Consider the following 26,513-nt stretch of genomic DNA (forward strand, 5'->3'; position numbering starts at 1 on the left):
CAGAAACCCCCCACTCCATCTATAAAGCCCAAATGTTCCCCAGTCCTGTAACCTTTAGGGTGGGGCTCACTTTACACCATGGTTCTCTCAATTCATACCAACTGATACTACATCTGCTGATCCCAGCCTATTCAATGCAAGGAGTACCACCTTGGCATGCTTCACTTCGGAATGTGTCCAGTGATGTCAGGCACGGAATGTCAACCCTTCAGCATCATTACTCGGGTGAGACCTTTCCTTTCTCATAGGACTTCTTAATTCCATTTCAGGTGGTTCACTTCCTAACAAAGCCTCAAAACCTAGATATAGAGCAGGTCCCATGAGATAGGGCATATGTTCACATGTATCCATAAATATGGGCAAAATACATACCTGAAAGCAAGAGTGCACAATAGTTTGCAGTGAGTCAATAAGTGAATCAAGCAAGTACAAAGACCTTAAAGTACCTAATGAAGTAGTTTCTACTTATACCTAGATACCGTCCTCACCTACTTCCTATTACACTTCCCTTAGTCACTCTAAAGCTAACCTTTAGTGACTTGTTCTCTGAGACAATGGATAAGTGTTTGGATGTAAAGTAAGGACTGCAAAAGCTGAATAAGGACAAGAAACTGGCATATGTCCTATGACCTATCTAATGGAAATATGAGTCCCATAAAATTTTCAAGTGGTCCATAGGTCCACTTGCATATCAGATGTCAGATTCAGGCAAAAACTACTAAAGTCATGGTCCCTTTGGAATATACCTAAAATAGACCTACTAGCTATTTCCAAAATGGAAACCCCAAATCTTCATCTGTAATATTTCAGCATTTAGATTCATGATTAATCAACAATTTGTATGGCTTCATATGTTAACTCTTTTTCAGCCACCAGGTCCCAGATGCTACCATGATGCCAACCGGACTTCTTTGGACAGATGACCCCTCCAATGTGTCCTGGAGCTCTGCTTCCCCAGATCCCCGCCTCACTAGGGAAAGAGAGAGACAGGCTGGGAATATGGATTGGCCTGCCAATGTCCATGTTCAGCAGGGAAGCAATTACCAGACCTTCCACCTTCTGCACCCCATAATGACCCTGTGTTCATACTCCCACGGGGTTAAAGAATAGGAAAGCTATCAGGGGTGAGGATGGGATACGAAGCTCTAGTGGTTTGAATTGTACCCCTCTTATCCTATGGTCTTGTCAGTGTTTCCATTTTACAAATAAATAAATTAAATAAATAATAACAAATTACAATGATATATTTTACATGTTCATACTAAGTCTTCAAAGCACAGTGTATAGTTAAAACTTTATAGGATATCTTAATTCAGAGTAAGCACATTTAAAGTACTCATGTAGCCAGTGGTTACAGTACTGGATAGTGCAAATCTAGTCAACTTAAGATTGAGAAGTTTGAGGGATATAAAGCAATATTCTGAGTAAGACTAAAGCAGACAGCAAAAAGAGCTGGTCAGAATGAGCCCAGGAAGTATAGTCCTACTGCACAGTGAGAGGTTAAGTACTAGATGTTGGAATGGCCTAAAAAAATTACAAGAGTTCTGGGTGTTGGGAGGCAGCACACCTGGATAAGTGCACATATCACAATGCACAAGGATCTCAGTTCAAGCTTCATGTGTGGTGAAGCAGTGCTCTGACTCTCTGTCTCTCTCCCTTTCTATATCCTTCTTCCCTCCCAATTTCTCAATGTCACTATCCAAACTAAATAAGTAAAATATTTTTAAAATTCTTTTTAATACTGTTTTCATTTTTTACCAAAGGTTAGTGATAGAATTTTGTCTATTTTTAAATAAAGGAAGAAGTAGGCTTCTAGAGTTCAGAATAAAGTCTGAAACAGGCAATGAAAACTCACAGCTTAAGCTCATACAAGACAAACACCATTCTTCTCCTACTCCTGGGTAAGGAAGAAAATGAGTGAATGAATGAATAAATAAACAAACAAATACATGACCTGCTGGCTGAACAACAGATACAATACTTGAGCTGAGAGCATGGATCAAAGGGTCTAGGGAAAATGTCAGAGTTTGAGTTAGAAAACTTACTTTGAAGGCAATTCAAGAGTCCAACCATAACATCCAAATACATATACACCATCTCAGAGAACAATTCACCAAAGACCTACAAAATACTAATAGTAAACTTTGAATGGAAATTTATGAAGTAATGGAGGCTCTTGATGGAGTTAAGGGTTATATTAGAGGACTACTCAATAGAACAATCTAGTTATAGGACAGAGTAGCAGGACTGGAAGATAAAACCTCTATACTCTGAGTGGAAGGCTATTGGAGAGGAAAGACTCATACAAAATGAAGCAATTCTGAGTGAAAGAATAGACTCCATCAGAAAAATTAACCTAAGATTTCTTGGAATTCCTGAAGATGAAGAGAAGGAGAGAGAAGTAGATATTATATTCAAAGTAGTCATAGAGGAGGATTTTCCATACCTGGTAAATGCTGAAAATATAAGCACAGAGAAAGCTGAAAAAAATACACATGAAAGGGGTGAACAATGGCACACTGGGTTAGGCACACGTTACCATGCTCAAGGAGCGCAGTTTGAAACCATGCTACTCACCTGCAGGGGGAAACAGTTCAAGATCATTGAAGTAGGTCTGCAGGTGGGTGTCCATTTTCCCCTCCCCCTCTCTATTTCTCTCTGTACTATCAAATAAAAAAATGAATTAAAAAAATGGTCACCAGGAGTAGTGTATGCATAATACTGGCACTAAGCCCCAGCAATAACCCTGGTGGCAGAAAATAAAGTAACTCCAAAAAGTAGTAAACAGATCCCATATAATTATTAAAAACAAAAAACTAAAGGCACCCATAGCTTATAACTCAAAATGGCCTACACCACAACACATCACAGTAAAACTATCCAAAAACAAAGAAAAGCTAGTGCATAGGAAAAGACACAAAGAAGTGGAAAGATATTCCATGTTCATGGGTTTGATGAATTAACATCATTAAAATTAATATACTACCCAGAGCCATATACAAATGTAATGCAAATCCCATCAAGACATCAACCACATGTTTTAGCAGAACAGAAAAAAATGTTATAAATATTTCTCTGGAACTAGAAAAGACCTAGAATTGCCAAAAACAGTCTTGAGAAGAAAGAACAGAACTGGAGGCATCACACTCCCTGATCTCAAATTGTATTATAGGGCCATTGTAATCAAAACTGCTTGGTACTGGAGCATAACTAGACACACTGAGCAGTGGAATAGAATTGAGATCCCAGAACTAAGGGCCCACACCTATGGACATCTAATATTTCAAAGAAGTGTCCAGACTATTAAATGGGGTAAGGAGAGTCTCTTCAACAAATGGTGTTGGAAAAATGGGTTGAAGCCTTCAGAATAATGAAATTGAACCACTATATTTCATCGAACACAAAAGTAATACCCAAAAGGATCAAGGACTTGGATATTAGACCAGAAACTATGAAATGCTTAGAGAACCAGATTTCTGGTCCGTTTTCCAGCCATGACATCATATTCCCAGACAACAACTTGGATCCAACTGCATATCAGATGTCACACTGAGAAAAAAACAAAACAAAACAAAACAACTAGTATAGTCATGGGCCCATTGGACTATAACTAAAATAGGCCTACTAGTTATCTACAAAACGGAGACCCCCCCCAACTCATCATTTGAACTATTCCAGCCTTTAGGTTCATGATTAGTCAACAATTTGTTTGGCTTTATATGCTGACTCTTTTTTTAGCCACCAGGTTCCAGACGCTAAGATGATGCCAACCAGACTTCCCAGGGCAGATGTCCCCACCAATGTGTCCTGGAGCCCAAAGTGGCTCCCCAGAGCCCCACCCCACCAGAGAAAGAGAGAGACAGACTGGGTGTATGGAGCGACCTGTCAACACCCATGTTCAGCAGGGAAGTAATTACAGAAGCCAGACCATCTACCTTCTGCACCCCATAATGTCCCTTGGTCCATGCTCCCAGAGGGATAGAGAATAGGAAAGCTATCAGGGGATGAGACGGGATATGAAGTTCTGGTGGTGGGAACTGTGTGGAGTTGTATCCCTCTTACCCTGTGGTTCTGTCAGTGTTTCCTTTTTATAAATAAAAATTATTTAAAAAAAGAAGATGGAAAAGGAGAGGAAGAAGAATCAGAAGCAGAAGCAGAAGAAGGAGGAGGAGGAGGAGGAGAAGAAGGAGAAAATTCTAGTTTAATCCTCTTAGCAAACCCTGCTCTGTAAAAGGGAATGCCCAGCTTTATACAACGGGCTTTTTAGCATATGGCTGACCCTAAAGACCAGTATATAAGCAGAAGTTATAAAAATATATTAAAAATGAGTCTATACTTGTATGGAGTAAATGATTTTATAAATGACTATCAAAAGAAAGGATTTAAGAAAGTTACCTCCATTTGGAGGCATGTGGGGGAAGCAATCTGAGAGATAAATTTGGAAAGAGAAGCAATGTGAAAGATATATTTCTTTCCCCCATTAGCCAATGCTAGTCTTCTTTTTTCAATAAAATTTTACTTAATGTTTTCTTTACAAAAAATGCATAAGATTGAAATTGAACCACTGTATTTCACTGAACTCAACAGTAAACTCCAAAAGGATCAAGGACTTGGATGTTAGACAAGAAACTATGAAATATTTAGAGGAAAACAAAAATGACAGAACTCTTTTCTGCATAAAATTTTTAATTTTCTTTTTAATTTTTATTTATAAAAAGGAAACACTGGAGAGTCGGGGTGTAGCGCAGCAGGTTAAGCGCAGGTGGCGCAAAACACAAGGACCGGCATAAGGATCCCGGTTCGAACCCCGGCTCCCCACCTGCAGGGGAGTCGCTTCACAGGTGGTGAAACAGGTCTGCAGGTATCTATCTTTCTCTCCTCCTCTCTGTCTTCCCCTCCTCTCTCCATTTCTCTCTGTCCTATCCAACAACGACAACAACAATAATAACTACAACAATAAAACAACAAGGGCAACAAAAGGGAATTATTTTAAAATAAATATTAAAAAAAATTAGAAGAAAAAAAAAAGAAAAAGGAAACACTGACAAAAATCATTGGATAAGAGGGGTACCACTCCTCACAATTCCCACCTCCAGAACTCTGTATCCCATCCCCTCCTGATAGCCTTCCTATTCTTTAACCCTCCAGGAGTATGAACCCAAGGTCATTGCAGGATGCAGAAGGTGGAAGGTCCAGCATCTGTAACTGCTTCCCCCCAGACATGGGTATTGACAGTTCGATCCATACTCCCAGCCTTCCTCTCTCTTTCCCTAATGGGGCGGGGTACTGGGGAATCAGAGCTCCAGGATACATTAGTAGGATTGTCTATCCAGGCAAGTCTGGTTGTCATCATACTAGCATCTGGAACCTGGTGGCTGAAAAGAGAATTAACATATATTCTGCATAAATATTAAAGGCATCTTCAATGAAACAAATCCAAACATGAAGAAGACTAAAACAAAAACAAACCAATGGGACTATATGAAATTAAAAAGCTTCTGTACAACAAAAGAAACCACCACTCAAACAAAGACATCTCATAGAATGGGAGAAGATCTTTACATCCAATACATCAGACAAGCGTTTAATTACCAATATATATAAAGAGCTCACCAATCTCAACAAGAAAAAAAATGACCCCATCTAAAAATGGGGAGAATATGAACAGAATATTCACTACAGAAGAGATCCAAAAGGCCAAAAAACATGAAAAATGTTCCAAGTCTCTGATTGCCAGAGAAATGCAAATAAAGACAACAATGAGATACCATTTCATTCCTGTGAGAATGTCATACATCAGAAAACGTAGCAGCAACAAATGATGGAGAGGTTGTGGGGACAAAGGAGACTTCCTGCACTACTGGTGGGAGAATAAATTGGTCTAACCCCTGTGGAGAGCAGTCTGGAGAACCCTCAGAAGATTAGTAGTGGACCTAGGATATGACCCTGCAATCACTTTCCTGTAGATATATCCTAAAGAACTAAACATACCCATCCAAAAAGATTTGTGCATACTTATTTTCATAGCAGCACAATTTGCAATAGCCAAAACCTGGAAGCAACCCAAGTGCTCAACAATAGATGACTGGCTGAGCAAGTTGTGTTCTATATACACTCAGCTATTAAAAATGGCCATTTCACCTTCTTCACCCCATCTTGGATGGAGCTTGAAGAAATCATGTAAGTTAGGAATAAAAGGATGAATATGGGATGATATCACTCATAGACAAAAGCTGAAAATCAAGATCAGAAGGGGAAACACTAAGCACAGTTTGTACTGGAGTTGGTGTATTGCATCAAAGAAAAAGACAGTGGGGTTGGGGGGATGTTTCAGGTCCTGGAACACGATAGCAGAGGAGGACCTAGTGGGGTTTGTACTGTTATGTGGAAAACTGAGAAATGTTATGAATGTACAAAGTACTGTGTTTTGCTGTCAACTGTAAACCATTAAACCCCCCAATAAATAAATTTTAAAAAGAAGAAAATAAAAGCTACTGCAAGCAACTAGAGAAAAAAGAATTTGACATAGAAAGGCAGCACCATCAGCCTGTCTCCAAATATTTCACTACAAATACAAGAAAGAAGAGAATGGAATGTCTTTTGGTGGTGGGAATGGTGTTTATGTACACTCCTATCAATTTGTAGCAATATACATCACTATTTAATTAATACAAGAGGGGAAAATTGATTGAATGTCTCAAACTTTTTAAATAACAGACTGAGTCTTTTTAATACATAGGCTGAGTCTTTGATATGTTGACTCTCTTAAAAGCTTAGACCAGGGAGAACAGAAGCAACCGGTGGCACAGCTATATACAAATAATTTCAAAGGACATAAATGATGGTGACGTTGAGTATGATACAGCAAATCCTAACAAAGGGATTTTTCAAAGTTAACCCAATTGACAAATAATGTGATTATAGCAATAACTATCTATTGCCTTCTTAAACCCTAAGACAGCAGGAACCTCCCACTTCCTCTGTAGAGCCTATATTTCCCCCAGTCCTGGAACCTCTAGGGTGAGGCTCACTTGCCTGCATGCTTCTCTCAAATAATACCAACTAATATTGCATCCGCCAATCCCAACCTAATCAACACAATAAGTACCACCTCACTTCAAACTGTGTCCAGAGATGTCAGGCATGGAATGTCAACCTTTCACCCTCATTACTCAGGTAAGACCATTCATTTCATAGGATTCTTTAATTCCATTCCAGGAGGTTCATTTCCTAACAAAGTCCAAAAACCTACTTATAGACCAGGTCCCATAAGATAGAGCATAAGTTCACATGTATCCATAAATTAGGGCAAAATATATACCTGAAAGCAAAAATACACAATAGTCTATAGTGAGTCAGTATCAAGTTCCTAATGAAATAGTGTCTACTTAGACTTAGATACCCTCCTCACCTACTTCCTATTACAGTTCTCTCACTCACTCCAAAGCAAACCTTATCAAAGCAAGGACAGCAAAAGCTGAATAAGGGCAAGAGACTGGCATACTTTAATGATGACTCTTTAGTCACTATCAGGCCACCCCATCAGCTGGGGCCCTATTCGGGGAGTCCTGAGATTCTCAAACAGACATGACAGGCCTAGACCTCGAGTAATTCCCTCTCTTCATTATTACCGGTCATTTCTATCAGGAACAACACAATAGACCCGTTTGTGAGCCCCCATAGAACCTTGCCCTCAATTTGGATCAACAATGGTAGAGAATGTTCTAACCTCCAAAGGGAGGCTGGACAATATACCCTATACTACACCTGACGAAGGTGGATTGATATTGGGGCAGCTTGGAATGTTTCTACTGATGACCACAGAATATGAGCTCAGATCTACAGAGATGCAGAGGTCACATAGGCTGCATTCCAAGCTGAATATGGGCCCCAGATCAGATAAAATCGATGGGGTTTATAGTCAACAATATTTATGCCTTTCCCATATTTGGGAGCTACTCTCTTCCCTGATCCAACTTTCTGGTCCTTCTGCCAGCCATGGCATCATCTCCCCAGACAATAATTAGAATCCACCTGCATATCACATTTCAGGCTCAGGAAAAAACAAACAAACAAAACACTAGCATAGCTACAGGCCCTTTGGAATATAACTAAAATATGCCAGCTAGCTAGCTACAAAATGGAGACACCCCCCCCCCCCCCGCCCAACTCTTCATCTGTACTATTCCAACCTTTAGGTCCATGATTGGTCAACAATTTGTTTGGCTTTGTATGTTAACTTTCTTTTCAACCACCAGGTTCCAGATGCCAGCATGATGCTGACCAGACTTCCCTGGACAGACAACTCCACCAATGTGACCTGGAGCTGCACCTCCCCAGAGCCCTTCCCCACTAGGGAAAGAGAAAGACAGGCGGGGAGTATGGATCGACATGTCAACATCCATGTTCAGCGGGGAAGCAATTACAGAAGCCAGACATTCCACCTTCTGCATCTCACAGTGACCTTGGGTCCATACTCCCAGAGAGTTAAAGAATAGGAAAGCTATCGGGGGAGGGGATGGGATAGGGAGTTCTGGTGGTGGGAATTGTGTGGAGTTGTACCCCTCTTATCTTATGGTTTAGTCGATGTTTCTTTTTTATAAATAAAAATAAATTAAATAAATTTAAAAAAGAAGAGAATAGAATGATATTTTCACAGTATTAAAGGATAAAGATTACCAGCCATTAATACTCTATCTTGACAAATTATCTCACAAGTATAGAAGAAAAATTAAAACCTTCCCAGTCACATAGAAATTGAAGGTTTTCATCATTACCAATCCTGCTTTACAAGAATTACTAAGGGGAGTCCTACACAAAAAGAAGCACACAAACTCCGGCTCCAAATGAGTTCATCAGTGGTATAAATTAAAAATGTGAACAACAGTAATAATAGAAGCAAAGATATTAGAAAACTGCAGACAAAATGGGCATAATGATATGAACAGTGTTGGTGAACCAAGGTCAGATACTAGGCTAGAGACTCTAGAATTTCAATATTTACCTCACCTTGTTTGAAAGCTGAAGGAAAAGTGTTGGGTGGAATGAATCATTAAAAGAGGGAGGAATGCCGGTAGTCCAGTCACGTAGGTGAAACTCGGAAGACAGAGTCAGAAATGGAGAGAACACAGGAAGCAACTTAGATTGGCCGTAGGATACTACACCAAAGGCACTCTGGGAAAGGAGTGGAAGGAGGTGGTTTAGAAAGGGAGTCTTGGGGTCCTAGATTGAGAGTGAACACATTTTGCAGCCATGCATGATGTGGAACTGGGAAATGGAGCACATGTGTAGACAATTATTTTTTGAACCAATAACCTCCAAATAAAATAAGGGAAACATTACAAGAGTTCTGAGCTATTCCCATGACTGGAGCAGCAAAGATTCCAGGTCCATTCCCACAAACCACGATAAGCCAGAGGTGAACAGTGCTCTTATTAAAAAAATAAAAATATAATAAAATAAATCTGAGCTATACCTATCATTTTGCTCATAGATATTGAGACCCAGGGCATCTACCCCCAGCCACAGCTCTGAGCCTTTCTTGTTCTTGATGTTGAAATAGTTCACACCATACATCTCCAAGTCTTGGGCAATCTTCAGATACTCCAGGACAGCATCTTCCCTAAAAAAGAGAGGATAGTTAATCAAGGGTAACTTGTGATTCAGACTGAAGGAAATAGAAAGTCTATCTTCTCTGCACTTCTGACAAGTGGGTTGTGGAGGGGCATTGAAGGTAAGCAGCTGATGCTGAATGGGGTACATGAGTTGTGCAAAGAAAAACTTGCTAATTTAAGTCTAAGGTCTCAGGATTCCAAAGGGAATAAAGTTATGTTGATTATTACTGGCAGCTTCAGACCTGTGAACTGTCATGGACACAATTTCCTTGTTTATATTCATTTTATCAATATCTGAATTCAGATGGAGTGATGATTGTAAAGTAATAAAAATTGTTCTTCAATTAGACATTTAACTGTGTGTTTTTTTTTAAGAAAACCTCTTACACATTTATTTCTTAGGAGGAATCCCTGGTGGCCCAGAAGGTCCCCTCCACTCCCCAATGAGATATGAACTGTCATCAGTATCTCTGATTCTCTTTATCTCTCTCCTCCATCACTCTGTCTCTCCAACATTCACCACTGTCACTAGTTGGCTCCTTCTTCTCCCCCTTCCCAGGAACTCACTCTTATTATCTCCACAAGGGGAAGAGGGACCACAGTTGCTAGGTCAGGCTTACCTGAGCATGCCCCGGTGCTCTTCATGCCACACCTGAATTCGCTCCTCCCACTGGTCGTTGTTGAGTCTGTGCTGTTCCAGAACCCTGGTAAAGCAACATGTAGTTTAAGGAACAAAACCCAGACTCAGGGAAGGAAATGAAACCACTTTCACTATTTAAGTGTTAATGCAAGATGCACTAAGTAAACATAAAGAACTACCTGAGAGGTCGATGAGATACAAGAATGAGTGACCGAGGAAGAAAATGGCAACAACTCCTTTTGCATCTTTAACCAGAAAATTCAGTAATAAGCTGTAATCCCAAGTAGAGTAAAACAGTAATATATGAGGAGTCTGTGTTAACATGTAAGTTTAAGAGTTGGGATAAGTCACATCACATATCCCACACTTACACACTCATGAGACTGTGTGGTTTCTGTTTATAAAAGTCTTCATTATTGGGTGGGGCTTTGCATAATGGGTATGCAAAGAAGCTTTCATAATTGAAGCTCCAAAGTCCCAGGTTCAACCTTACACACCACTATAAACCAGAGCTGAGCAGCGCTCTGGTTAAAAAAAAAAAGTTCATTATTGAGAATGACTCCAAATGGGTGTGGAAGAAACACATAGGCTCAATCTCCCTGAGCTATTAGTTCATAAGTGAGACTTGTCTGCCAACTCAGATACCATAGCAATGATTACAGGTAGAGTTCCAAGGCACAAATGCCAACCATAATGCCCTCAGTTGAGTTGTGCATAAACCAAGTTTCAATAGATCTGAGGCTCCCAGAATGCAGCAGAGTTTTTTTTTTGTTCCAATCCCAAATCATACAGAAATAGATGTAGAATGAAATGGGAGGAAAACCTGGGTTAAAATTTAAGGTGGTGGGGGGGGAGCAGAGCCAAGATGGCGACTTGGAAACAACAGCTTGCGTGAACTCCAAACAGAAGCAGCTTACAACCTGGGATTTTCTGGATAGGGTAGGATACTGGGCCGTCTGTAGGAGGGTGAACAAGAGGTGGTCAGGGTAACACCAAAAAAGAGTCCTATAATCCACTCTCGGACTGGCAAACAGAGGCCAAAAGGACAAAGAAAGGAAAATCATTTTGGCTTGATTATTTCTGAACTCACCCCTCCCTCCTACCCCAGAAACAGCCCCCAGGGGCTGGGAAGCCTCTCCTAGAAGGTTTCCTGCTGAGCAATTTTCTATACAAAGATTCCTGGCTCATGAGGGGTGTCATTCTAACCCTTTTTCTTTTTGTTTTCCTTCTCCTTTTTTTCTAGGTGGCTGGCCCTCTATTTGAGTGACAAAATACCTGAGCAATCAGAGCCTCAGCCCTTCTTGGAAAGTCTACCTGGAGGTTTTTTGTTTTGTTTTGTTTTGTTTTTTATACTTCTTATAATTGGCTGTCTTTGCTCAAGGTGCCTGCAGCCAATCTGGAGCAGTCCAAGAAGCAGACTGACTGTTAGGGTTTTTTAACTCTATTTTATTTGATTAATATTATTATATACACATGTCCCTTTTCCCTACTCCTTCTTCACATTGTTGTCTTCGATATGTTGACTCTCTTAAAAGCTTAGACCAGGGGGAACAGAAGCAACCAGTGGCACAGCTATATACAAATAATGTCAAAGGATATAAATTATGGTGATGTTGTATATGATACAGCAAATCCAAACAAAGGGATTTTTTTCAATGCTAACCCAATTGCCAAATAATGTGATTATAGCTATTGCCTTCTTTTTAAAATTTATTTATTCCCTTTTGTTGCCATTGTTATAGTACTTATACTTGGATAGGACAGAAAGAAATGGAGAGAGGAGGGAAATACAGAGAGGGGAAGAGAAAGATAGACACCTGCAGACCTGCTTCACCACTTTTGAAGTGACTCCCCTGAAGGTGGCGAGCCAGGGGCTCGAACCGGGATCCTTAAGCAGGTCCTTGCACTTTGCGCTACCTGTGCTTAACCCGCTGTGCTACTGCCCGACTCCCTGTCTTCTTAAGCCCCAAAACAGCAGGAATCTTCCACTTCCTCTACAGAGCCTTTATTTCTCCAGTCCTAGACCTCTAGAGTGGGGCGCACTTACCTACATGCTTATCTCAATTCATACCAAATGATATCTATAGCAGATCCCAACCTACTCAACACAAGGAACCACCTTGGTATGCTTCACTTCAGACTGTGTCTAGAGATGTCAGGCATGGAATGTGAACCCTTCACCCTCATTACTCGGGTGAGACCTTTCCTTTCATGGAATTCTCTAATACCATTCCAAGTGGTTCACTTCCTAAGAAAGTCCCAAAACATAGATATAGAGCAGGTCCCATGAGATAGGGCATATGTTCACATGTATCCATAAATTAGGGCAAAATATATACCTGAAAGTAAAAGTATATAATAGTCTTCAGTGAGTAAGTATGAAGTTCATAATGAAATAGTGTCAACTTAGACATGGATACCCTCCTCACCTACTTTCCTCACTCACTTCCAAGCTATCCTTATCAAAGCAAGGGCTGCAAAAGCTGAATAAAGGCAAGAGACTGGCATACTTTAACGGTGACTCTTTAGTCACTATCAGGCCACCCAATCAGTTGGGGTCCTATTCAGGGAGTCCTGAGATTCCCAAACAGACATGATGGGCCTAGACCTCGAATAAATACCTCTCTCCATTGTTACCAGTCATCTCTATCAGGAACAACAAAATAAACCCCTTTGTGGGCCCCCATAGGACCTTACACTCAACATGGATCAACAAAAGTAGAGAATGCTCCATCCTCTGAAGGGAGGCTGGACAACATACTCCATGCGACACCTGAGGAAGATGGGTCCTGATATTGGGGCACTTGGAACATTCTTACTCATACCACAGAATGTGAGATTGGATCTACAGGGATGCAGATGTTACACAGGCTCCTAAGCTGAATATGAGCCCCAGATCACATCAAATAGGTGGGGTTTACAGTCAACAATATTTATACACCTTTCCCATATTTGGGAGCTACCCTCTTCCCTGATCCAACTTTCTGGTCCTTTTTCCAGCCATGGTATTATCTCCCCAGACAATAACTTGGATTCACTTGCATATCAGATTTCAGGCTCAGGAAAAAAATAAATAAAAAATAAATAAACTACTGTAGCTACAGGCCCTTTGGAATATAATTAAAATATGCCTACTAACTATCTACAAAACAGAGAACCACCCAACTCTTCATCTGCACTATTCCAGCCTTTAGGTTCATGATTATTCAACAACTTGTTTGGCTTGACATGTTAACTCTCTTTTCAGCCATCAGGTTCCAGATGCTAGCATGATACCTACCAGAATTCCCTGGACAAAAACCCCACCAATGTGTCCTGGAGCTCCGATTCCCCAGAACCCCTCCCCACTAGGGAAAGAGAGAGGCAGGCTGGTAGTATGGATTGACCTATCAACACCCATGTTCAGTGGGGAAGCAATTATAGAAGCCAGACCTTCCACCTTATACATCCCACAATGACCTTGGGTTCATACTCCCAGGGGGTGAAAGAATGGGAAAGCTATTGGGGGAAGGGATGGTACATGGAGTTCTGGTGGTGGGAATTGTGTGCAGTTGTACCCCTCTTATCTTATGTTTTCTTCAGTGTTTCCTTTTTATAAGCAAAATAAAAAAATATATATATATATAAAATAAAGCAAAACTTTTTTTTTTTTTACCAGAGCACTGATCAACTCTGGTTTATGGTGGTGCAGGGGATTGAACCTGGGACTTTGGAGCTTCTGTCTTGACAGTCTATTTGCATAACCATTATGCTATCTACCCCCTACCCAAAACAAAACTTTTAAGGAAAAAAATTTAAAGTCTGGGGAGACATCATAATGGTTATACAAAAAGACTTTTAGGTCTGAGGCACAGAAAGTCCTAGGCTCCATCTCCAGCACCACATTAAGCCAGAGTTTAGCAGTGCTCTGGTAAAATATAATAATAATAATAACAACAACAACAACAACAACAACAACATTACAGAGGGTTAAATATTAAGGGAAGATGGCCTTCTGGTCTCTGAACTCCAGTTACATCAGGACCCATAGAAAGAAGAGGAAAAAAAGAAGTGAATGGCACTCTGAAGTAGTAGGTGTGACTTAGAAGGGAAGAGATGACAGGACCACAGAAAAATGGGCAAATATATAAAAATATAAATTGATAGTTATAGAAATAAGTCAATCCATATCTTTGATCTTGGGAGAACTAATGCTGTTTGTAATGGAAGGAATAGAGACACAGAACCCTGGTGGTGGAAAAGGTGTGAAATTATACCCATTATCTTATTAATTTTGTAAATCCATTTTAAAAGTAATAAAAATTTAAGAAACACTTTTGTCCCTAAATCAATAATGAATGTTTGAGTTCCCCAAATGTTATGTATGTACATATTAACATCACCATAGGCTTGTTTTTCTTTAGTCTGTTAATATGTTAAAGTATATTGATTGATACTTGATTGTAAAACCAGTCTAACACTGGGGGGATAAATCCTACATGGAAATCATATTATTCATTGGTTTATCTTATTGAATTCAATTTGCAAATGTTGAAAGGAATTTCTGTACTATATTCAAAAAGTATAACAAATGAGCAAAAAGAAGTACAGAGAAAAAGAGACATCTGCAGCCCTCTTTCACAATTCATGAAACATCTTACCTGCAGATGGGGAATGAGGGCTTGAACCTGGGTCCCTTGGCCTGGTAATGTGTACACTAAACCAGGTATGCCATATCCAGCCTCTCAGTAATGCTTTTTATGTGAATTTGTATCAAATCCCAGAGAATCTCCAACATACTTATCTGTCTTTTTAAAATTTTTTAATATTTATTTATTTTCCCTTTTGTTGCACTTTTGTTGTTGTTGTAGTTATTATTGTTACTGATGTCATCTTTGTTAGACAGGACAGAGAGAAATGGAGGAAGGAACAGATAAGGGGATAAAAAGATAGACACCTGCAGACGTGCTTCACCCCCTGTGAAGTGACTCCCTTGCAGGTGGGGAGCTGGGGACTAGAACCAGGATCCTTACACTGGTCCTTCCGTTTTGCACCACATGTGCTTAACCCTCTGCACTACTGCTCGACTCCCTAGTTATCTGTCTTTAATGTTTCACTTGATAGTAAGAAGAGCAATGGCTACTTCCAGGCAGACAGCTGTACCACGACCAAGACAAGGAAGGTGAGGAAGGTACCATAAAGGTTATACAAAGAGACTCTTAACTGCCTGAGGCTCTGAAGTCCCAGGTTCAATCCCCTTCACCACCATAAACCAGAGCTGAGCAGTGTACTGGCTAAAAACAGGAGGAGGGGGAGGGGGAGGGGGAGGGGAAGGGGAGGGGAAGGGGAGGGGGAGGAGGAGGAGGAGAAGAAGAAGAAATTAAAAAATATATTTAAAAAGTTTGAAAGTCTGAGACAGGGAATTGAAGGAATTTTGTAGTGATTACTAGAATGGGTGAGGTGTCTGGATGTTTACTCATACTTAGAGGACACTGGGAAGGGTGAATAAGTATCTTGTGTGTAGGTCTGATTTCTCACTGAACCTGTTGTTAATTGTGAATACCACTCTATTTTTTTTTTTAATTCAAGAGACTAGACTCAGACTTGGTGAAAACTGTGGTGATTGTCAGAGGGAAAGGGAATGGGGAAATACAGGAATTCTGGTTGTAGATAAAGTGTTATACTGTGTATTATAAGTGTACTATTAGTGAAATCTCCAACACAGGAACTCAAAAAGTCAAGTCTAGTCTTTTAAGAAGCCTTTTGAGATGCCTGAACTCTGATGGCCTTCAACTGAAGAACTGTGTGTGGCATTGCAGTTATCCTGGATCTCTTGTCTTTTATTAACTGACTACTGGATACACCAAATAAATCCTAAAACATTTTAAATTAACAAAAGGCAGAAATGTTAGTTTAAGCAGAAAAAATAAAGTAAGAAATTCTACATGGGGTTTTGCCATTTGATAAGGCATAGTAAAACCACAAAGGTCTTCTTTAACTAGCATTCTTTGTTTTATATTCTTTCCTAATTAGTACACTTAAGGAAATCTCAGTAGTTTTATAGCTGCAATGGTTAGCAAGTCAGTATTGTCTAATTCATATAAATTATCAAATTTACTGTGGCTTGGAGCTTTGGCATCTATTGACACTGATCATTGTTTGAGAAGTTAAAAATCCCTGCTGGCCTGCAGAATAGTTAGGCAACAGGCCTGTGGCAAGAACAAGCCCGGCATAACATCTTTCCTGGATATTTCCTATTTCTCTACATGCCATAAACAATCATATACACGTTTTAAATTGTATCCTTAAAATCTTTTGATTCTGTAAATGTTGAATCACTAATAACACAATTTTATGAGTTCAGTAAAGTTAGATAAATTAAAGCAAAATAAAAAAATGAAGAATTTAAGAGACCAATTGTCTGGCTCTGTCTGAAATTAGCTGTGGGAGATAAAGCAAGTCACACAGATGATGCCTGCACATTTTCCCTTACATCAGAAATAAAGATAGTACATAATTTATTTACTTTGTGTGCTGCTATGACACTGAAACAAAAATAGTGAATTTCCAATTATATTTAACTCTAAAGGTAAAAAAAAAAACCTATACCATTTATCAATATTAATTTATCTCTGGCTTGCATTACCTCTCTCCCCCATTAGACCCCTGGTAGATCTAAATCAATAAAAAGTATGAAGAAAATAGAATCAGGGAGGAGGAAAATATCAATCCCTATCTAGTACATGACATAAGCATCTATTTCTATAGTAATACGTTTTATTATCAAGCTAACACAGGGGCAACTTTTTCTGAGAACAATAGGATCAATCCCATTTGCAAATGTCTCTTCTTAAACTGAACATCATAGTCACATCCTAGTGGGAAATAATAGGACTTGGGCTACAGGTCCAGGATAACATCTCACCTCTGTGGCAGCAACTTGTCCCCAGTCAGGTAGCCAGACTTGTGCACCTCCTTATTAAAGTCAGCATACTTGGACTGAACAGCGTAAGAAGCCAGAAGAACAGCAGTTTCAGGTGGACAGTAAATATCATCATTAAGAATGCCCTCCTTCACTTGCAGGAAGAATAGACGCTGTGTGATATCTTGGATCAATTCCTCTGATACATCCTCAGGATAGAACTTAGCTCGGAATTTGAAGAGCAGAGGGCTTTCCTTCCTTACATCCTGGGCAGTCACCTAGGAGCAACAAATGTTTATGGAAACTCAAATAACACTGGGAATAAGAGAGTGGCTTTAGTGTACAGAAGACACTAAACGTCATCAGTTAAAGTCACCCTAAAAATATGGGCAGCAACTAGTCTTATACTTTAGAAAAGAGGTTCACCACTTTCATTTGGGAATCAATATATGTCCATATAATATCCTGTTAGCTTTTTTTTTCCTAAAATGACCTCTTACTGATGGTTGTAAGTCCCTAAATAACCATTATCAAAAATAAATGCAACTGCCCCCAAGTTCTGAAAATTGATTTAAGAAAATTCCCACTTTTGCATCAGGACCTCAAAGCCCCACACCCCAACCCCCAGAGTCCTTTACTTTGGTGCAATATACCAAACCCAATCCAAGTTCTCTTTGTGTTTCCCCTTGTGTCCTTATTTCTCAACTTTTGTCTATGAGTGAGATCATCCCACATTCATCCTCCTCTTTCTGGCTTATCTCACACGATTCCTTCAATCCATCCAAGATGAGGTGAAGGTGAATTCACCATTTTTAATAGCCGAGTAGCATTCCATTATATATACTACAACTTTCTCAGTCATTCATCACTAGTATAGAAACTGAATAGGTAATCAAAAGGCTTTCCAAGAGTAAAAGTACAGGCCCAGATGGCTTCTTTAATAATGTATTCTATAAGACTTTCAAAGAAGACCAATTCTCTTCAAGTTTTTTCTGAAGAGGGTCAAGCACTCTCATGTTGTTAAAATTCGGAGGCTCCTACTGGCCGGGCTAGCTTCTCGGGCGGGTAACAGAGACGACCAGAGACATATGGCTGGGCAGGGAAGCTGTATTTCTTTATTGAGGAACAACGATTCATAAACTAAACCAAACTAATCACCAAACAGAACTCTGCTGTCTCTTTGCGGTGGCGCAAGCACTCTCTCTTACTCTCCAACTCCCAGAACTCTGGAACTCTGGAAGCTGTATTTCTTTATTCAGGAACAACCCCTGCCCAGCCATACGTCTCTGGTCGTCTCTGTTACCCGCCTGAGAAGCTAGCCCGGCCAGCAGGAGCCTCCAAATTTTAACAACACTCTCAAACATGCTATATGTGACTAACATCACTTTGATCCCCAAAGCAAAAAATAAATTTACCAAAAACAAACAAACAAACAAAAACCTAGGAAGTATTGGTGGTATAGCTGCCTTCCAAAAAAGAAAAGTATAGACCTATATCTCTGATGAACATTGACTGAAGGATCCAGAACAAGATCTTGACAAGTCAAGAGAATAATTCAGGGTGGGGGTAAATAGCATAATAGTTATGCAAAGGTACTCTCATGCCTGAAGCTCTGTAGTCCCAAGTTCAATTCCCTGCACTACCATTAACCAGAGCTGAGCAGTGCTCTTGTTAAAAAAAAAAAAAAAGAGGGGGGGGGGGAGAGAGAATTAATTTACAGGACTAGGTGATGGCACACCTGGTTAAGCGCACTTGATATAGTGCACAAAGATCCAGGTTTAAGCCCTATGTCCCCCACCTGCAGGGTGAAAGCTTTACAAGTGGTGAAGCAGGGCTGCAGGTATCTCTCTGTATCTATCCCTTTCTATCACCCCCTTCCCTCTCAATTTCTGGCTGTCTCTTTCCAGTAAATATAATTAAAAACTTTAAAAAGAGAATAATTCACCAAGATCATGTGGGATTCACCTCTGGGAAACAGAGATGGTTCAACATTTGCAAGTCATCCAATATAATTCACCATATAAACAAAAACAGAGATAAAAATCACATGGTCATATCAATTAATGCAGAAAAGGCATTTGACAAGATACAACAGGCACTTATGATAAAGACCTTCCAGAAACCTGGAATATAAGAACAATTTCTCAACATAATAAAGACCATTTTTGGGAAACCCACAGATAACTTCATTCTCAATGGGGAGACACTGACAGTGTTCCCCCTAAAGCCGGGAACCAGACAAGGATGCTTACTACCTCCACTATTGTTCAACATAGTCCTTGAGTACATACAGAAATGGAAAAGAAGAAATGAAATCATCACTATTTGCTGATGACATAATATACCTAGAGAGCCCCCAAAACTACAGCAAAAATTACTTGAAATAATTAATAAATTTAGTATCAGGATACAAAATCAATACACATAAATTAATCAGATTGATGTGGTAAACAGTTAATTGTATTTCTATATGTTTTTCAAATTTGGGAGTGGCTATCTTAACCCAGCTTTCAAGTTCTATTCTCTACTCTGACACAGTCCTCCCAGACAATACTCTAGTCCACCTCCATGCTAGCTATTTGGTTCCAGCAAAGATTACTAAAGCCCTAGGTTCATAGGAACATACCTAAAATAGAAATCCTAACTCCCTATTCTCATTTACTCTCTTCCTAATCTTTGGTTCCTGTTTATAAAACATTTTGTCCTGCTTTATATCTTACTACTTTTCAGCCAACAAGTTTCAGGTGCTAGTATGATTACATCCTGATGTCCCTAAGCAGATAACCTCACCAATGTGCCATAGAACCTCCCCTCTCCAGAGCCCTACCTTACTAGGGAAAGATAAAGACAGGCTGGTGGTACTGATTGACCAGACCGGCCAATGCCCTCATCCAGTGAAGAAGTAATTACAAAAGCCAGAATTCCTTCCTTCTATACACCATAGAGAATTTTGGCCCATACTCCCAGAGTGGTGAAATGTTAGGGGAAGATAATCAGAGGGCTCTTAACCCCAATTCCACGAAGACCTGAAACACTTGTGATCAGAATTCTTTTTTTTTCTCACTGCAAATCTATTATTAAAGACATGTAGAGATGAATATAGAGAATATGGAAAACATCAAAGGAAGTCAAGTGTTATTTCTCTTATCCGAGAGACATGCAATCAGTAAGAAGTGTGCATGTGGCTTAGAAAGGACATTAAAGCAGGGCCTCAGAAGTGAATAAAAAATGGACAAAAAACAAAGCAAAATAAAAAACATCACCCAAACAAAGAGACCCCTCACAGAATGGGTGAAGATATTCACATGCCATAAATCAGACTAATAACCAAAATATACAAAGAACTCAGCAATCTTAGCAACAAAAAAAGCAAACCACCCCATTCAAACAAGGATAGAAGATATGAACAGAATATTCACTACAGAAGAGATACAAAAGGCTAACACATGAAAAATTGCTCCAGGTCGCTTATTGTCAGAAAATGCAAATAAAGACAACGAGATACCACCTCATCCCTGTGAGAATGGCATACATCAAAACGGACAATAGCAACAAATGATGGAGAGGTTGTGGGGACAAAGGAACCCTTCTGGTGGGAATGGAAATTGGTCTAACTTCTGTGGAGAGCAGTCTGGAGAACCCTCGCAAGGCTAGAGCTGGACCTCCCATATGATTCAATAATTCCTCTCTTAGGGATATACCCCAAGGACTCCATAACACCCAAAACGATATTTGTACACCTATGTTCATAGCAGCAGAATTTGTAATAGTTAAAACCTGGAAGCAACCCAGGTGCCCAGAAACAGAAGAATAGCTGAGAAAGCTGTGGTAAATATACACAATGGAAGATTATACAGCTATTAAGCACAATGAACCCACCTTCTCTGACCCATCTTGGATGAAGCTAGAAGGAATTATGTTAAGTGAGATAAATCAGAAAGACAAAAATGAGTATGGGATGATCCCACTCATAAAAAGAAGTTCAGAAATAAGAACAGAAAGGGAAACTCAAAGCAGAATTCAACCGAGTTTGGAATATGGCACCAAAGTAAAAATCTCTGGGTGGATGTTGAGGGTAGATGTTCAGCTTTACGGGGGGGGGGGGGGGACAGACCTTTAGTGGTGGGAATGGTGTTAATATACACTCCTATTAACTCAAAGTCTTACAACTAACTATCAATAATAAATAATCCTGAGACACAGGTTCTGGAACCTCTAGGGTGGGGCTCAACTTTCCCATATGGTTCTCTCAATTCATACCAACTGATACTGAGTCTGCTGAAACCAGCCTAATCAACGCAAAGCAGTACCACCTCAACGTGTTTCACTTCGGACTGTGTCCAGAGACGTTGGGTGTGGAATGTCAACCCTTCAGCTTTATCACTCTGGTGAGACCTTTCCTAGCTCATAGAACTCCTTAATTCCATTTTGGGTGGTGCACTTCTTAACAAAACCTCAAAACTTAGAGCATATTAGTACATAAGTTAGTACATATGTGTCCATAAGTTAGGGTAAAATATATAAAGCAAAAGTGCACAATAGTTTGTAGTGAGTTAATAAATGCAGCAAGCTAGTAGAAAGACCTAAAAAGACACCATAGAGTACCTAATGAAATAGTCTATACTTAGACCTAGATACACTCCTCACCTACTTCCTATTACACTTCCCTCAATCACTCCAAGTCTAACCTTGTCAGACAAAGTAAACACTACAAAAGCTGAATAAAGGCAAGAGACTGGAACACTTTAATGATGATTTTTTAGTCACTACCAAGCCACTCCATCACCTGGAGCCTTAGATCAGAGAGTCCTGGGATTCCCATACAGGCATGATGAGCCTAGATCTCTAACAGATCCCTCTGACCACTATCACTGGTCATCTCCAACAACATAATGGATGCCTTGTGGACCCATATAGGACCTTGCCTTTAATGTGCCCTTAATGGTACGGACTGTTCCATTCTCTGAAGGGAGGTTGGCCAACATATTCTACCTACTACCCTAGGAAGATGGGTCCTGAAATTAATGCAGCCTGGAATGTTCCTAGCCGTGACCACAGAATGTGAGCTCAGACCTACAGGGATGCAAAGGTTACACAGGCTCCTGTGCTGAATATCGGCCCACGATCAAATCAATGGGGTTTGCAGTTAACTTTTCCCATATTTGGGAGCTACTCTCTTCCCTAACCCAGCTTTCTAGTCCTTTTTCTAACTCTGGCACTATCTTCCCCAGACAATACCTTAGGTCTACCTGCATATTAGCTGTCAGACTCAGGCAAAACTAGTAAAGTCATGGGCCCCTTGGAATATACCTAAAATATATCTAATAGCTTTTTCCAAAGCAGACACCCCAAAATCCATCTATAATATTCTTGACTTTAGGTTCATGATTAGTCCCCAGTTTTCTCTGCTCTATATCTTAACTCTTTTTTAGCCACTAAGTTCCAGATACTACCATGATGTCAACCTGACTTCCTGACAGACGACCCCACCAATGTGTCCTATAGTCCTGCATCCCCAGATCCCTGCCCCACTAGGGAAAGAGAGAGACAGGCTGAGAGTATGGATCCATCTGCCAATGCCCATGTTCAGCAGGGAAGCAATTATAGAAGCCAGACCTTCCACCTTCTATACCCCATAATGATTCTGGGTCCATACTCCCAGAGGGATAAATAGGAAAACTATCAAGGGAGGGGATGGTATAAGGAGTTTTGGTTGTGGGAATTGTGTGGACTTGTACTTCTCTTATCCTATAGCCTTGTTAATATTTCCATTTTATAAATAAAAATTTTAAAAAAGAAAAATGAATAAACAAAATAAACATTAGGAACAAACAAACAAACAAACAAACAAACCATATCTATGATGATAGGAGCATTATGGCAGTTTCCAGTAAAGGGGGATGGCCACACCAAACTCTGGTATTGAGAATGGTATGGAATTATAACCCTATTATCTTATATATCTGTAAGTCACTAATAAAATATATAAATAAATAAGAATAGACAAATATTATAAACAAATAAAATAGATAGATACATATAAATAATAGTTATTAACTTAAATAGAAAGATGTAGTCAATTAATAAGCTAGTTAATTCATGCATTAGAATTTTAGATTTGAGCCACCAGGATGCTGGCTAGGCTTCCCTGGATTGAAGACCCCACCAATGTGTCCTGGAGCTCAGCTTCCCCAGAGTCACACCCTACTAGGGAAAGAGAGAGGCAGACTGGGGGTATGGACCGACCAGTCAACGCCCATGTTCAGCGGGGAAGCAATTACAGAAGCCAGACCTTCTACCTTCTGCATCCCTCAACGACCCTGGGTCCATGCTCCCAGAGGGATAGAGAATGGGAAAGCTATCAGGGGAGGGGGTGGGTTATGGGGATTGGGTGTTGGGAATTGTGTGGAGTTGTACCCCTCCTACCTTATGCTTTTGTTCACTAATCCTTTCTTAAATAAAAAATTTAAAAAAATAAAATAAAATAAAAATAAAAATAAAAAAAAAAAGAATTTTAGATTTGACAATTTTTACAACTAGAGGGGTCTTTAAAACCATCTATATATTCAAAAAAAAAGGAGGGATCAGTGGTGGCTCAATTGGTTTAGTGCACATGTAACAATACACAAAAACCCCAAATAAAGACTCTGGTCCCTACCTGCAAGGGGAAAGTTTCACAAGTGATGAAGCAGTACTACAGATCTGTCTCCCTCCCTCTGTCCCCTCCTTCCTCTCAATTTTACCTTTCTCACTTTACCTTCCTCTGCTCTCTCAATTTCTATCTCTATCCAAAATAAATAAATAAGTAAGTAAATAAAATATATTTTTAAATAAGTTAAAGTGGAGAGAGATCAAGACATTTGCATGGACTGGTTGAACCCTTTGTCTTATTCTTCTGGTGGTCAACAAAAAATCAGACAACCCTAGGTGTTCCGGGTTTGTCAGCTAGATCATTCTACTTCTATGAACAAAATCCGGTAGATGAATAAATTTAAAGTTTGAAAATATGACAAATTACCTTCTTATTTAGTTTTAGCCATGTGGAGAAACCTTTAGTGTCCTGGTACTGAAGACCGAAGAACCAAACTTCCCTCAATCCAATAGTTTTCACCACCTGGAAGAGAAAGCACAAAACAACTACTGATTGAATGCCTACTCTTCTTCAGGCACAGAGAACATAACAGAACCAACATGATCTCTGACCTTAAAATACTTATGGTATCCATATTCTGATATGACTAAGAAAGGATTTTAGTATCTTTTTACAAAAGTTATTTCTGCTGAGGTATGGAATGGATCTATTACTTAGGAGTACTACCATAAAATAACAACTTTATGTCCTTTAATTTTCACAATAGTCCTCACATATAATTACCACCAGACCTATTTTTCAGACAGTGCAAGTGAAGCTCAGAGAAGTGTTGTTTCAGCTAATGAGTAGCAGAGTCAAGTCTATTTGACTCCAAACCTAGTGCTTTCTGTCACCTCTTTTTTTATTATGTCACTTTGCTTCCTGCTCCCAGGAGCTAAACACTGAAGTCAGAAGTTACTGGAACTACTGTGTTGCTCCTTTATCTTTACCAACTGGGAAAGACAGCCACATCTTTCAGACTGTCCCATGTACAGTAGCCCAAGAAAGAATGTTAGAGGTCCTATACACACCAAAGCTATGCTGTTCTGAGGGCTAAAATGCTTCTTTTTCAATTCTATTATTTTATTTTATTTATAAAAAGGAAACACTGACAAAACCATAGGATAAGAAGGGTACAACTCCACACAATTCCCACCACCAGAACTCCATATCCCATCCTCTCCCTTGATAGCTTTCCTATTCTTTAACCCTCTGGGAGTATGGACCCAGGGTCATTGTGGTGTCAGGCTAGCTTCGCGGGCAGGAGAGAGACGGCCAGGGACTCATGGCTGAGTGGTTCACAGTTCAGTCTTTATTCATGTGGAACGCAGCACAATCTAAGCTATCTCTAATCACAATCTTGTCCTTATATATCCTGAGGCGGAAGAGTCAGGTCCGAAGAGGATGTACGTAGGATAGGGGTTGGGAAGAAGGAAAAAGCATGCAAAACAGTGAGGATTAAACCAATGCCCTGGAGGCAGGGTAGTGCTTAGTTAACAGTGGTTATGTAAATAGAATACAGTGTTAAGCAGGGGGGATTAAACCAATGAAACAGAAGGGGTCTTAGAAGCATAATTTAGAAGCATACCAACAATTGTGGGATGCAGAAGGTTGAAGGTCTGGCTTCTGTAATTGCTTCCCCATTGAACATGGGTGTTGGCAGGTCAATCCATACCCCCAGCCTGCCTCTCTCTTTCCCTAGTGGGGCGGGGTTCTGGGGAATCACAGCTCCAGGACACACTGGTGGAGCTGTCTGTCCAGGGAAGTCTGGTTGGCATCATGCTAGCATCTGGAACCTGGTGGCTGAAAAGAGAGTTAACATACAAAGCCAAACAAATTGTTGACTAATCATGAACCTAAAGGCTGGAATAGTGCAGATGAAGAGTTGAGGGGGGAATCTCCGTTTTGTAGATAGCTAGCAGGCATATTTTAGTTATATTCCAAAGGACCTGTGGCTAGTTTTTTTTTCTTCCCTGAGCCTAAAATCTGATATTAGAGCCAAATCTTGTTTCTCCTTACTAAACACACAGGTTTAAATTGGGAATGAAGGCAGAAATAAGGTGAGTACCTCAGTTTACTGGAGAAACTGAGGTGACCTGCGGTGTTCTGGGTCTCCCAGTTGATCAGTGGACTAGTAAGGAAAACTCTGTTTTTCTGTTTTCTAACAATAGCATAGTAATGATTCTGACTGGCAACTCAATCACAGTGGGCTCTCTACTGGGAAAGGAAGTAATGAAGCTGAATCACCTCTAAATGACATTACCAAGCACTCTTCTTTAACTTTTTTTTTTCTTTCTTAGTGTAGATTGGGGTGTGGGGAAGAGTAAGGTTAGTAAAAAGTCTAAGAAATTTGTCTAGAGATAGAAACAGGGAGTTGTAACTGGATATATAGCTCATCTAGAGCACAGAACTTACTTTCAGACTCCAGAGACACCATATTCAATTGCTGCCACTGTGATATACCAAGCTGAGAATTGCTCAGATATTTCTCTTGTTTCTCTCCCATGAAAGAAACAAATCTTTAAAAAAATTCCAGTAGTCAAGGGCCCAGTGTAGTTGATGTCCCCTTTGAAGAAACTATTATCTCCCCCTTAAAACACATATATCTTTCCAATGTATCCACAAAGTTTCTACAGTGTATCCACAGTCACATTCAAGGTGCATGTGACTTTTATCAGTAAAAAAAGTTCTTTTAGACACTAAATACTAACCATTACAATGTAGTTT

General features: G+C 39.9%; 1 protein-coding gene and 1 long non-coding RNA gene across 3 annotated transcripts in view; both read right to left on the reverse strand.

Annotated features, from left to right (window-relative positions):
- The window catches only part of LOC132535856 (uncharacterized), a 442,232-nt gene that overhangs the window by 159,613 nt on the left and 256,106 nt on the right, over positions 1–26,513 (reverse strand). The gene's annotated exons all lie outside the window — the stretch shown is intronic.
- Positions 1–26,513, reverse strand: part of MSN (moesin) — a 161,431-nt gene that overhangs the window by 34,079 nt on the left and 100,839 nt on the right. Inside the window, exons 3-7 of one of the 2 annotated variants that reach the window (XM_060183300.1) lie at positions 25,375–25,589; positions 24,174–24,269; positions 17,159–17,433; positions 10,235–10,318; positions 9,476–9,622 (exon numbers count right to left, since the gene is read on the reverse strand). In XM_060183300.1, the coding sequence (XP_060039283.1) occupies positions 9,476–9,622; positions 10,235–10,318; positions 17,159–17,433; positions 24,174–24,269; positions 25,375–25,437 (665 nt within the window). In that variant the 5' untranslated portion in view covers positions 25,438–25,589. The remainder of the gene's footprint in view (positions 1–9,475; positions 9,623–10,234; positions 10,319–17,158; positions 17,434–24,173; positions 24,270–25,374; positions 25,590–26,513) is intronic. The other variant, XM_007537006.3, reaches the window with a different exon arrangement.

Source organism: Erinaceus europaeus, chromosome X (assembly GCF_950295315.1).
Source record: "Erinaceus europaeus chromosome X, mEriEur2.1, whole genome shotgun sequence".
NCBI classification, from domain to species: Eukaryota; Metazoa; Chordata; class Mammalia; order Eulipotyphla; family Erinaceidae; genus Erinaceus; species Erinaceus europaeus.